This window comes from Lepidochelys kempii, chromosome 5 (assembly GCF_965140285.1).
Source record: "Lepidochelys kempii isolate rLepKem1 chromosome 5, rLepKem1.hap1, whole genome shotgun sequence".
In the NCBI taxonomy this organism is placed as follows: Eukaryota; Metazoa; Chordata; order Testudines; family Cheloniidae; genus Lepidochelys; species Lepidochelys kempii.
In genome coordinates, this window is record NC_136384.1 from 13660357 (window position 1) to 13673856 (window position 13500).

The 13500-nt window shown below is 40.4% G+C and overlaps 2 protein-coding genes across 10 annotated transcripts in view; one reads left to right on the forward strand and one right to left on the reverse strand.

Annotated features, from left to right (window-relative positions):
* The window catches only part of PIAS2 (protein inhibitor of activated STAT 2), a 54364-nt gene that overhangs the window by 12034 nt on the left and 28830 nt on the right, over positions 1-13500 (reverse strand). For all 9 annotated transcript variants that reach the window (XR_012158838.2, XM_073343470.1, XM_073343474.1 and 6 more), the window contains 7 exons: positions 9121-9226; positions 8392-8465; positions 7064-7224; positions 6178-6311; positions 5298-5469; positions 2896-3035; positions 737-774 (listed from right to left, as the gene is read on the reverse strand). Coding sequence is in view for 8 of the 9 variants with exons in the window: in XM_073343470.1 (XP_073199571.1) it covers positions 737-774; positions 2896-3035; positions 5298-5469; positions 6178-6311; positions 7064-7224; positions 8392-8465; positions 9121-9226 (825 nt within the window). In the remaining variant the exon portion in view is untranslated. The remainder of the gene's footprint in view (positions 1-736; positions 775-2895; positions 3036-5297; positions 5470-6177; positions 6312-7063; positions 7225-8391; positions 8466-9120; positions 9227-13500) is intronic.
* LOC140911119 (uncharacterized) overlaps positions 1-13500 on the forward strand; it is a 36511-nt gene that overhangs the window by 11501 nt on the left and 11510 nt on the right. The window lies entirely within an intron of this gene.

Genomic DNA, 13500 nt, shown 5'->3' on the forward strand with positions numbered 1-13500 from the left:
CCAGGTGCCCTGCTGCTTCCTCCTTGCCCAGGCTGCAGGGGGAGATGCTGCTGGGCATTGCGAGAAACGGGGGCGGGGGTCCACTCAAACCTGTCATTTGTGTGTGTTTAGTGTCCCTCCAAAAGTGTTCACATTTAAATTCCTGGGCATGCCCCTGCCCATCTGACACAAAGTACTATCGGACACCGCAACATTAAGTACTTCCTTTTTCTCCAAGGACTGGACAGATGACAGTTGTCCTGAAAGCTCAGGAGAGGATCAGAATCTGTCTCAAATCCTACTCTTGTCTTGGCCATTTAATTAAGATCAAGATCAAGTGTAGTATCTATTTAATATCTGATATAGCCTCCTGCCTATGCAGGGGACTGGATTGTAATACGTCTGATACCCGACCTAGAGTCAGTTACATTACAAAGGGACAGAAACTTTCATGTTTCTGGGAAAAGGACACTAGCTACCTACCTACCTGAGGATTTGGGGGGAGGGGAGAGAGGGAGTCTTCCCTTATTGAAAAGGGATTCTATACTGGTCTATCATGGGATGCTTTGTGCCTTCCTCTCAAAGTTTGATACTAGCCACTGTTTAAGAAGGATTCCTGACTAATCGGACCACTAATCAGACTAAGAGGAGGACCCGACTAGTCCGGATAGTTTGCAATTCATTTTTCTGAAGTGTATAACCATGAAAAACAAAACATTAAAAAATTAAAGGCCATCAGTGCAGCCAGGAAACATACCTGTGGATCAACTGGGATTAGTGAAAGAAAATCCAAACCTAAAAAGATAAGAGATTAATGTTGTCTCCTCTGTTATCAAGAGTTGTACAGCTTTAAGAAACGTTTTATCATAGTTAAATTGCTTAGTGTTAGCTATAGAGTACTTAGTGAAGGACATGTGATAACACCCGTCTCAAATTATCAGGAGCCAGGAAAAATAAAGTTGTCTAGTTATAAGTGGGTTTTTCCCCTACATGAAGGTACAGCGATGATGGTGATTCACTGGATATACTGGAAAAAGAAAAGGAGTGCTTGTGGCACTTTAGAGACTAACAAATTTATTTGAGCATGTGCTTTCGTGAGCTACAGCTCACTTCATCGGATGCATTCAGTGGATTCCATCTGATGAAGTGAGCTGTAGCTCACGAAAGCTTATGCTCAAATAAATTTGTTAGTCTCGAAGGTGTCACAAGTCCTCCTTTTCTTTTTGACTCTCAACAGCTGCTACTCTGAAACCTGTCATTATGCAAGGCACTGGATATACTGGGGTGATTTTAACATAGTTGCATAGATGAGGAGGTAGCTAATTGGAGATATTGCAAGTGTATGCAAGTTTAGCATAGCGCAAGTTTAGCATAGCACAAGATTCACTGTGTGACCATAACTTATCAATTGGACATAAAGTGAGTCATAATATTAAGCATGCTGTAGAGAAGTAAGTCCACCACCAAACAGCAGGCCTCTCCTCCATCCAACAGCAGCCAGCAAGGAAACACTTCTAACATCATCCCTATGGTGTTAAAGCTGTCTGGAAACATTAGGAATGCAGAAGCAGTTCAAACTACAAGCTTCAAGGGGCAGTGACTGAATTTCTTCCATCCTATACACCTTCAGTGCTTAAGCATTTAGGGTAGAACTTTCAAAAACAGAAGCCTACCAATGCTAGAGAGACTTTAGTCTTGTATTTTTGAAAATCCTGGCCTTGCCTTCCCCATATTGACAGAAAGAAAGACAAAAGAATAGAGAATGGAATGGGCTACTGTAGAACTCACCTCCTACTCCCTCCCTTGCCAGCCAGCCCTCACCTCCAACTGGATCTAGGCAATGGTGTTCCCTCACCAGCAGGCTGTCTCTCCCCCCACCCACTGAGAAAAATGGATGGGAGATTTGTTTCAGGAGATTTCTCTACAGCGCCCATAAGGGATCCACAACTCATTGTGAAATTCTAGAACTTTAATTCACTTTAACCTTAAGGAGAGAATTAAAGGTGAACTGAAGGCTTTTCTAAGTATTCTACAGAAAGACACTGGGTTTTCTTAAGGGAGGCATGTTGGGAGGGAGGGAGCAATAAAAGAACCAGAGAGCGCAGTGAAACACAGAGGAGGAGATCTATCCCGATACCATCATCCAGGTGGGGGCTGGAACAGGGGAAAAAAAAGGCACAAGTGCAGCAGGGAGGACACGGACAGGTCAGGGAAAGGGGTGGGTGTTGGCTGAAACCATTTTCCAAGGCTCTGTGTACTAGTGTAGGTAGAAAGAATTCCAAGAATCCTCACAAACAGCATTCTTGTAAAGAGCAAGGATAGAAAATACCACCATTTCCCACCTTCTGATTGCTATTAGCAGCAGTGTTGAAGAATGCATCATGGGCATTTAGGGTATGTCTAGATAAAAAAAGGCAACAGAGGTCAGAGCTTACACATTGTAGCTCACACCTTAACCTTTTTCCTAGGCTAGACAGAGTAACACTAGGAGCAAACCTCAACCAGCTAGATAGAAGTAAAAGGTTTCTCTCCTTGTCTAGAGGCAAGATAAGGTTGAGGTGAGCTGTCACAACTTTAGATGCTTATACTCTTCCTGTCTCGTGTTTTTAAAGCACATCAGCCAGGTGATCACACTAACAAAACCTAATCCATCATGGTGAGGCTTCTCCTCTAGCTGATTTACCAACACACAAACTCGAGTTTGTGCTCATTAGAGCATTGTTTTTGACATCACCATTTTGGAAGCTATACGCCTGGAATCTGAGTGTGGAAAGACACCCTTGTGACCTGCTTGCACTGTTCTTGTTTAGATGTAGCATCAGTGCAGCACTCAGTGTAATCTGGCTCAGTAAGGCAATACCTCAGTTATCAGAGTGTTGGAACAGGTTTAAAAAAAAAAAATTCACCACCACCTACCTGGCAAGTCTGATGACATACTGGATATCTGTGAGTGGTGGAATGGTACTGAGTAGTCTGTTAACGAAGGAGGAATAGCAGCAGGATCAACTGTTGTCACACTGGGCACTCTTACAGTAGATGGCTGATACATGAGAACCCTGTTTTAAACAACATGGGAAATTACAAACAAACAATCTGGCTGTTAGTTAAGAGGAGAGAAATTCTGCACCACAGCGCATTCTCATTCACAAGGTCACTATGTTACAACACAACTATAGTGTGGCTACTCACTACACAGTATTCCACTCTAATCTCCTCTTTCATAACAGTCTTCATTATAACATGAACGTATCTTGGCTCTCAACAGCAGCTGTGACATAGGAGCAAGTTGGCATTAAAACAAAGTACAGGGCTTCAGGTCATTTATAACACTATCATCCAGGAATATAAATGGATATTTGTAAGTGAATTAAGTACTCTGGGGAAGTGAGGAACTGACAGAACCAGCTGGAGCCACGACCAAGCTGGCACTTGTTTAAGCTTCCCCACGTATCGCTACGCCCATGTTTCTCAATGCTGATCTCTAGTGCCACAAAGTTGGTCCAGCATTTATCAGTCCTCTCTTACCAATGTATGGTATGAAAAGACCAAACTCATCTTCATTCACAACTTAAAGCAAGAGTTAAATTCAGCTCTCCAAAGGTCCAAGACAGTACAGTAACTCACAGGGCCAACTATCCCCTCAAATATTTGAAGATCTTTTTGTAACCCCAAGTCAGTGATAGAAACTTACACACGAAAGATGCCACAATGCACACATTTCTAGACACTGAAAATATGGCTTAAGAGACACCTTAATTCTACAGAAGTAGAGCTGATGTTTTTGTGCTCAGAAAACAGACAGGAATACTTCAGACCAACATAGGACATAAACATATGGCTGGTTCCACCCATCTTGCCAAAAAGTGGCAGCAGCAGCACTATGAAAGGAAGTCACTGGCATCTGAGGTTACTATTAAACCTATTCTTTCCTGAAGATATTTAGGACTATTTACATTTGCAATCAGTACTGAGAGGGGAAGAAGTCTGACTCCTCTGCTGCTCTCACAACAAGTGATGGGAATTCAAAGAGGGTCTCCACTGGAAATCTATGAAAAAGTAATTTCAACTATAGACTTGCAAAAGAGCAGTAAACACCCGTTGCTGCAGTGTGAACAGGGCATGCTCAATATTTCATCAGGTGGCAGAAGGGAGAAAAGTAGTAAGTTTTGGGCATGGGGTGAAGAATTGACTTGAGGAAAGACATGAGTGACTATGCTGTGACTCTCAAATGTTGTAGGAAATTTGATTGTGACCAGTCAGTAATGCCAGAAGGTTGACCCTCTGGAATGGGTTGGTGGAGCAATGCTCAGCTCTAATAATGGTCAGCCTAACAAATACTCCCCTTCTTTAGATGAGTAACTGAAAGTCTCTCAGGACCCCAGAGTACTCCAACTGAAAAGCCCTGATGGGAAGTTGTAGTCAGGGACTGCAGTTGAGTGATGTAAAAAATGGGAGGGACCCAGAAGAGAAAGAAATGTTGGTAATGGTAAGAACTTCACTGGAAGTTAGGAATCCTGTGTCTACCTGGGAAAAACGTGGAGATGAGGAGATAAGAGAACTTTTAGGAAGCAGCACTTCTGACTGTGCCTGACAAGAGCCACTGAACAAAATCCATCCCCCTTGTAACTCTACTCAAGCAACAGAATTGTAACCAGGAGTGAATATGGCCTTCTTGTTTTTAGCAGGATGGCTTTTTGCCATCTTCGCCAATCTTCTGGGGTGGTGGTTGTTTTTTTGGTCCTTAACTCCCATTGCTGCTTCTTCTATCCCACTTAACTTTTCTCTCTCACACACAGTGTTCCCTGTCTCTCTTCTGGCTGATTATCAGGTTTAAGAAATTCAGCTGCATGCAGACTTTGGAAGGAAAATCTAGGAGTTGATTCAACACAGTATAGGGTTTCCCCTTCTAAGGCTGACATGCTGGACTTAAGCATATCAATGAAACAGCACTACAGATATTCAGGAGGCAGGCCCTTTACTATTTGTGGTATTTTCAACCCTTAAACGAAAGCTAGTTTAGCAGGAACGCATTAGCATTTTGCACAGGGAACCCCCACTGCCACAGCTATCACACCAAGAGAGTACATTACTGCATACACAGCAAGTGAGGGCAAATCTCTGTGTGATGTAAAACTATATAAAATAATCACCTGTACGAAGATACCATATATTAATACAGGCTACTTCTTGCAGAAGGCTAACAAAAGTTCTGATGTGGAAATTTGGAACTGCATCCAGAAGAGATATTTATAAGTCCATCCACATGTTAGCTTATCTGAGACATTACAGAATAACAACTAACTTTAAAATTAACAAACCCTTTGGTTGGGCTTCCTTGTGTTTCAGACATAAATAGGCATTTCCTTTTGGCAGGAGGATCTTCCTCTTCATCAGAAGAGCTTTCTATTGTCAAGTCGATAACATCTACTTTCTTCTTGTTTAATTCATTGGCCACTGTCACAGAACATGGTTTGCTGACAACACTGGAACCTAAAGAAAAAGCATGATTGTTTAAGCGATGTTAACATAAGCCATTTCCATTTGTGGTACGAATAGCTTCTCAAATTCTACCCTACTGACCTGAAACATTGCCCTTCTGGCCTCTATATATGAAATCAGAATTCAGAAGCAACCTTGGGATTTCTACTCCCTACACCAAAGATTAGGTGCTACAAAGGCTTGTCTACACTACCGCCTAAGTCGACGTACATTACGTCGCTCAGGGGTGTAAAAAGACCACACTCAAGTGACGTAACTTACATCAACTTCCTGCAGTGTCTACACCATGCTATGTCGCTAGGAGAGCGCTCTCCCATTGACTTATTGTGTCTTCAGCAGACCCGCTAAATTGACGCCACTGAATCAATCGCAGTGGTGCTGATTTAGTGCCATAGTGAAGACCAGCCCCAGAAAGACCTGGATCATCCAGTGCATCTCTGTGTTAAACCGAGGGGAACAAACTGCTTCTTGGGCCTCTCCCAGGAATAATGAACGGTCCATTTCCCAAAAGAATCAACATGAAAGAATATTCTGAGAGAGAAAGGGATGTTCTTTTAAAATCTGAATGGGTGAAGGGCCAGGATACTAAGCTCCCATAGTCTTTGCTGGTAGCTAAAAGGGTTATCCTCATTACATCTGAGAGTCTATAATGTTTGGATATTTTTATCCGTTTGATATTCAGTACCCAAATATACATACTTTCTATTTTGGTACACTGAGGACTGGACACTTTCAGGGCTTCCTTCTTAGGCCTCATAGGACACCAAGAACCATCCTCTTGAAATTTAATCTCATCCACATCGGAACATTCATTGAGGATTTCCATAAAGAGCCTGGAAAATAAAGTTGAGTTGCTTTGGTTTTGTTTGCAGTCCTGAGCTAAATCAGAAGTAATGAAGTTAAAAGCCAGCTATGATGGAGTGTGAATTACATCAAGGAAGCTACGGAGAGAAAAAAAAAATTTCATCTACCTGGGGTATTACAACATTATTCTACAATCACACCACTACAGCTGTCCTTCTCTATAGATTTCAACTCTGTTCAGAATACCACAGCCTACACCCACTCCACCTGGGGAGCATTACTGGTATTTATGAACCTTTTCAGGGGAGTAATAGGGATTAAAGATAAAATTATAGCCTTGGAATAAATGCTTGACATTGATTGAAGCAGTTACAGAATATTTTACAGTCCAATTCCATGCAAAGATTTCAGAAGTACAGCCTGCCTATGTAAACACCTAGTGACATGGTGGATTCTCCATCACTTGATGTCTAAGTCAAGACTCATGTGTTTCTAAGAGATCTGCTATAGCTCAAACAGAAGTTATAGGCTTCATGCAGGAATTATGGAGGAGGCTCTGTGGTCTGGTGTTATGTAAAAGGTGAGCTTAGATGATCATAAATGGTCCCTTCTGGCACTGACATCTCTGAATATTCAAGGAAATAAAGTAACACTGAAATAAGATAGCCAGAAACTGAAAATCTCAATGTTGAAAGCATAGCATAGGTTTGTACTTGCTATATTCACATTCTAAGATACAGAACTACTGTAAAAAAGCTAAGTGACAAACTCAATCTCTTACCCATCTAATATTAAACTCTCATAAGCTGCCTTTTTGTCACAGACAGGACAAATCCAGGTGGGTTTCTTTTCATTCATTTGTAGGTAAAGAGCAGCATCAAAACATTGCAGATGTGTGCAGGTAACAGCACGGCATGGGATTGTCAGTCTCATTTTTCCCAGCTGCAAGAGATGCAATAGAAACAAGTATCAGCATGACAGACAAGAGGGAACTGAAATACATTTTCAGAGATAACAATGAAATAAACCAATCACGGGATAAGAATGGTTTCCTGTTGGTAAATAAGTGCCCAGTCCCAAGGTCCTGGTATGCCCATAAATCCTATCAAAATCAACAGGAGTTGCATGTGCAGAAAGAATACAGGATTGTGTCATTCACAGAGGCAAAACCAATGTTTCTAAATGTCAAGGCCCAGCACAGACATTTTTAATAGCAGATTGTGCTGGCCCTATGTCCGTGTTCTATTGCTAAAATTTTGTTATGGTAAAATGTTTGAAGTAGTCATAATATTTTGTACCTTTTATCCCAGGATCTCAAAGTGCTTTATGAACACTGATTAGTGAAGTCTGACTTCTGAATTGGTATTATACCCACTTTATAATGGGTAAACTGAACAAAGCAGATCACTCAGCTGGTCACAGTCACACAAACAAATCATGACTGAGCCGAGAATAAAACTTAAAAAGAGTTCTGATTCCCAGGCATCGTGTTCTTGTTAAAAAGATTACAATACTACAGACTGAAGCATTATTTCCTGCATGATTTCAATTTAAATAGGCTGAAAGAGAATCCCAAAGTTATTTGTAGGTCTTATGCTTGGGTAACATTCAGTGACAAAGTGCTCAAGAGTTGGCTTATTCTTATAAAAAGGTGGTAGTGTGGTATAGTAGGTAGAACATTTGAGTCAGGAGATCTAATTTCTATGCTCAGCTCTGCCATTTATCTGCTGAGAAACTCTAGATGAGTCATGTCAATTTTAATGCCTCAGTTTCACCCTCTTAAAAAAAAGGGGGGGTAAGGGTGGGGAGAGATGATAATACATCTTCTCCTGTTTAAAAGGTCTTGAGAGGTACACATGATCAAGTATGTTGCACTGGATGCTCTCACAGCACTTTAATGCTCTCACTTGTTGACTACTGTTTGTATTTAAAAAACAACATACCACTTACTATATTATAGAAATCCCTCTTACAGTAAAAGCTATTTTACAGAGTTCTGAGTTGTGGGTACTTTTTACAATAATCCAACTTTGAATTTAAGATGAACGAAAATAAAGAATGATTCCCCCCAAAATTTAATTGCATATTATACTTCACAACTTTACTTACAGGACACATCAGAGATACCCGCAAACTGGTTGTGGCAATTTCACTATCAGGATCGGCAGTAAGCTTTTCTTTAACTAGTACAATGAAAAACACAATTTAAATTATATTACATAATCATTTTTAAAAATGCCACTCTTACCACTCAGGTGTTTGAGTAGATACTCATTAATATACGGTTTAATTTTCATGTAAAGCCATCTATATTGAGAAGCTGGGAAATCTGCTTGCAGCAAGTATCAAATTTGCATTGATTTCCTTGCTTAAGGCCCAAACCTGCAAACACTGGCAGGCAGAGTACTTACTGCCATCAAGAGTAATCCCACCGATGACCCACAGCAGTTAGCACTAGACACAGTATTGTTTGCAAGAGCAGGCCCTAACCTATATATAGGCTGAATCAAGTACAACCTTTGAAGGGGGCCTCCAAAAAATTCTTTACACGTCACAGGAAGGTGAACGGCACCTCATACATGTGGAGAGATTAATGGATATTGATGCCAACAGAAGTGCTATATTTTACAGCCCACCACTGCAGAGGTGCTCTTAGCAATATCAGGAGAGTATCCAGGCATTGAGTAGGTGTTCCCACATGGTCTGGAATGAGCAAAAGCAGTGCAAGCTCTCTCTCTACTGGGGATAGAAGACTTCTGTAAATCTGGTACCTTTCACCAATTCTAGATCTCTCTAAAAAAAAAAAACCAAAAAATTAGAAAAATTCAACCAACTTACTTAGTGCTCTGGAATGGTCTGGGTTTCTGATACCTTTCATTTTTAACCTCTGCAAAAGCATGGCTGAAGTGAGCTGCCGAACAAGATATACAGACATGGAGTAATTCTACAAAGGAAGAAAAATATGATTAAGGATGGAAAAGTTTCATAGAATCATAGAATATCACGGTTGGAAGGGACCTCAGGAGGTCATCTAGTCCAACCCCCTGCTCAAAGCAGGACTGATCCCCAATTAAATCATCCCAGCCAGGGCTTTGTCAAGCCTGACCTTAAAAACTTCTAAGGAAGGAGATTCCACCACCTCCCTAGGTAACGCATTCCAGTGTTTCACCACCCTCCTAGTGAAAAAGTTTTTCCTAATATCCAAACTAAATCTCCCCACTGCAACTTGAGACCATTACTCCTTGTTCTGTCATCTGCTACCATTGAGAACAGTCTAGAGCCATCCTCTTTGGAACCCCCTTTAAGGAGTTGAAAGCAGTTATCAAATCCCCCCTCATTCTTCTCTTCTGTAGACTAAACATCCCCAGTTTCCTCAGCCTCTCCTCATAACTCATGTGTTCCAGTCCCCTAATCATTTTTGTTTCCCTGCCTTTTAAATCAAAAACAAAAAAAATACAAAAACAACCAGTTTTATTTCATGCAGTAACAGACATACCTCACAATACAGTAAGATTTAAATATGCTAGTAGAATTAAATGTAAATCAGTTCTCCGTTGGTCACACCTTTTTGAAATATTTCTATAGATTAATGATGGTGCAGAAATGGAATTTCTTCCTAAATAAAGCCATTTATTAATTTGCTGACCAAAGTTTGAAGCTATTGCAATCAGTGGGATAAATTCACAATTGGTTCAAGACAGTGCACCTCTTCACAAAGTTCCACCCTCTTACACCAACAGAGAACTTGGCCAAATGTCAAGTCATGTGTTTGTCAGTTTTATGGTAGGTATCTCAAAAGGTGACCCAAAACAGAATATAAAACTGTTTATACAAAAGCACATGCCTGCCCACATAATCATTATTAGTGCAGATTTCAGACTAATTCTAACACTATTACTTTCTCCCACATCTCTTTAGCAGGCTCCCAAATGAACAACTGCAGGAGAGTAATATGTCTAGACATCTCCAATACCAGTAGCAGAGTGGATCAGAGCTCAAGACGGGAGTTTGCTTCAGGGAAAAAGTAATAATGTAGAGATAGATTATTTAATTTCTTCTATCCTACCTCCAGTGTGCAATAGTTCTCTGTAGTAGTTATTAATATCTCGTATTGTCTAAATTGTATTAGAAGAACTGAACTCTGATACTTCACTTGAAAGACTATTCCTCAGTACTACAGATCTCACCAGCAGAAAATTTTCCCCGATTTACCCTAAGTTTTCCCCTTCTTACCTGCAACCCTGTACTCCCAGTTATACTTCCTTTTACAATGTCAAACAATACCTCCACCTGTTCTTGTTATTTATATGCTGGCAATGTTAGAAGGCATATCCCACACATAACTATCACTCAAATGAATGAAACAATATTTAACTCACTCTTCCTGCAAATTTAGCACTCTTGGCCTCAAATAACTTTAGATGCTCTCCTCTGAACTCCCTTCAATTTGTCACCATCTTTTTGGTCAAACTCAGAACAGAGCACACTATTTCAGGTGTGGTCACACCCATTACCTTCCTGGGCTATGATATAACTTTGCGCCACATATGTGAAGGTATTGGTCTATTTACTACTGTTTCATAGCAAAATCAAGCCTAGTCTGGTGTATTCTTGTACTATTACTACTTTTGAGGTTTCTCCATTATTGACCTGTTTTGGTCTATTTTTCCTTGCTTATATTTTCTAAATCAGATCTCAGTTTGCAATTTTCGGTCCTCACTGGTGTTTACCACTGCTCCCTAATTCATACCATCTGCTCATTTCATTAACTCACTTATCACTTCTTTCAGCTCACTGATGAAGGTTAAGACACTACAGTACCCCCAAAAGACACTTCCCCTCCAACAAAATGTGCTGCTTATAACCCTTTGTTTACAGTTCTTCACAGCCAGTTTTCTTTTCTTTTAGCTGTGGTCTTATGGCTCCCATCACTGTAGTATCAGAGTGCCTCCTATTTAAATACAGAAACACTCCTAAGTATTTAAAAATAGAAACAAAAACATTTCTTCCTTTGAAACCTGTTGAAGGAATAGTCATGTCTGGGTGCACAAAAGTTGTCTACATGCATGTGAGGGGACTGAGGGAAGCCGGGGGGAAGGGGGAGAGAGAGTTTTTGAATGAGTTCTAAAGCAGTCTGTGATCATACTTGTCTCTTGCAGGCACAATTTCCAGAGTGTAGATCCAGCTCCTGTGAAAGTTCTGCATTCACAAGACTTCCACTATCAGTTAACAGATTTATCACCGGTGAATGTAGCTATTGTGGGAGGTTATGATCACTGAGGGAGAGGGGATTTCTCAGAAGCTGGGATCAATACCATGAAAGGTTTCTAATTTCATGACAGAGACCTTGAACCAGACTACTGAATTCAGGGCTCAATCCTGCAAGATGTTGAGCATTCTGACTTGGATCTAGCAAAGGACTTCACCGTGTGCTTAGATTACATCTTATAAGTAGTCCCACAGGCTTCAGTGTCAGAGTACTTCACACTTTGCACAAAAGGAGCCTTGGGAACCAGTGCACAGAGAATACCGCATTGATGTATCTGCAGCAATCCATGTTGCTATGCAGATGGCTTGATGCGTTTAGCATCAGTTGTAGTATATTTGAAATGAGATGGGCTATAATGTCACTAGACCTAAGTTGTCTAACCAGCTTTCCCACTGGCTTCACATAAATGCTGAATACTATGAGGGAATCATTACAGGTTGTCTTCCTCTCTAATATTTATTTTACAGAATGTAGTTGTCAAGATCAAACCTTGTTCCTTTTTTGAGTAAAGATACTACATGTTTCTGGCATCTCATCAGTTTTCCCAACTTTAGAACTGGGGTGTCAGTCATACAGCAAGTTCCTTGCTAACTTCACTTAATAATCACAGGGCGACTATCTTCCACACCAACTAAATTATAGATCTTGAAATTTTTCAAGTATCCCTTACCTGCTCTTTATCAATAGCCATTTTAATATGGTCTTCCTCACCTCCTAGTTGTCCGAACTCTTTCCTTTAGCTTTCTTGTCAAAGACATTTTAAAAAACAAATTCAGTATCAACCTTTCAGCCATCATTGATTTCCCTCCTTTATTAAAACCAAATTCCTTTTAGAACTAATTTTTCCTCTAATACATTTTTTTCTAAAACACCCTTGTTCCCTTTAGCCTCTTGAAAGTATGTCTACACTACAAATAAATGTATTAACTCGGGTTAAAATAAGCAATGAAGACATGGCAACTCTGCTTTTAACTCGAGGTAGCAACTTAAAGCTAAAGCCCATATGGGAGCCTGGGGCTGAACTTGAGCTACTAACCCAAGATCAAGTCAGAGTTGTCATGTCTTCATTGCTACTTTAACTTACATTAGCTAGTATAGGTTAACAAACCCACCGTAAGCACACTTTTTTTGATAGCGTAGCTCAAACTCAGTCTGTTCTTTTTGCTTATTTGTCTTCTCCATGAAAATTTACATGAGTCTATAACTTTGTATGGCTGACTCCCTCTTTTTCCACTTGCAGTGTTTTGTTTTTTAAAAAAGCCTCATCTTTCAGCAGTTCCTAGTCTCATTTTACTTTACACAATTTATGTGGCTTACTTATTGCACTCCACTTTCATCACAGGCAGTGAAAATAAACTGATCAGTTTATCTTTCTGGTTTCCATGCATGGGTAGAATGCTTTAATATCTGAACTGCACACACACTGAAGATAAGTTTCAATTCTAACAAACAGTTTTCATGTGAATTTTTAAAAAGGATCATGAAAACAGTTCTATTAATATATGTCTCTTTTGAAAAAAAAATCTTAAATCCTAAATTACTTGACAGTGGCCTTTGTATTTTCACAAGAAAGTGAGATTTTCTAGAGCTGCTTTTGGGGGGGGGGTGGGGGGGGCTGGAGTGCGGGGGGTGGTGGTGCTCACGCACGCTGGCCTCCCTGCCACTTGGAGTTCAAAATACTCTTTTCCACTAGAAACAATTAAAGCTTATATAAATTAAAAGGTATACCACAGCTCCCTTAGAAAAATGGAGACTAGGGAAAGGAGAGAATTACTTTGAGTCTCTTCCTCTCCACCCACCCTGAAGTCACTCAGCCCCTTGAGGGACCAGGCTCTATTTGCAACAGAGGATGATATGCTACTCATTATAACCACAGATAATTATGCACATGCTCAGTTTTATCATGAGCAGTGCCACTGAACTTAGTGTGAGAGAAAAACCGGAGACTT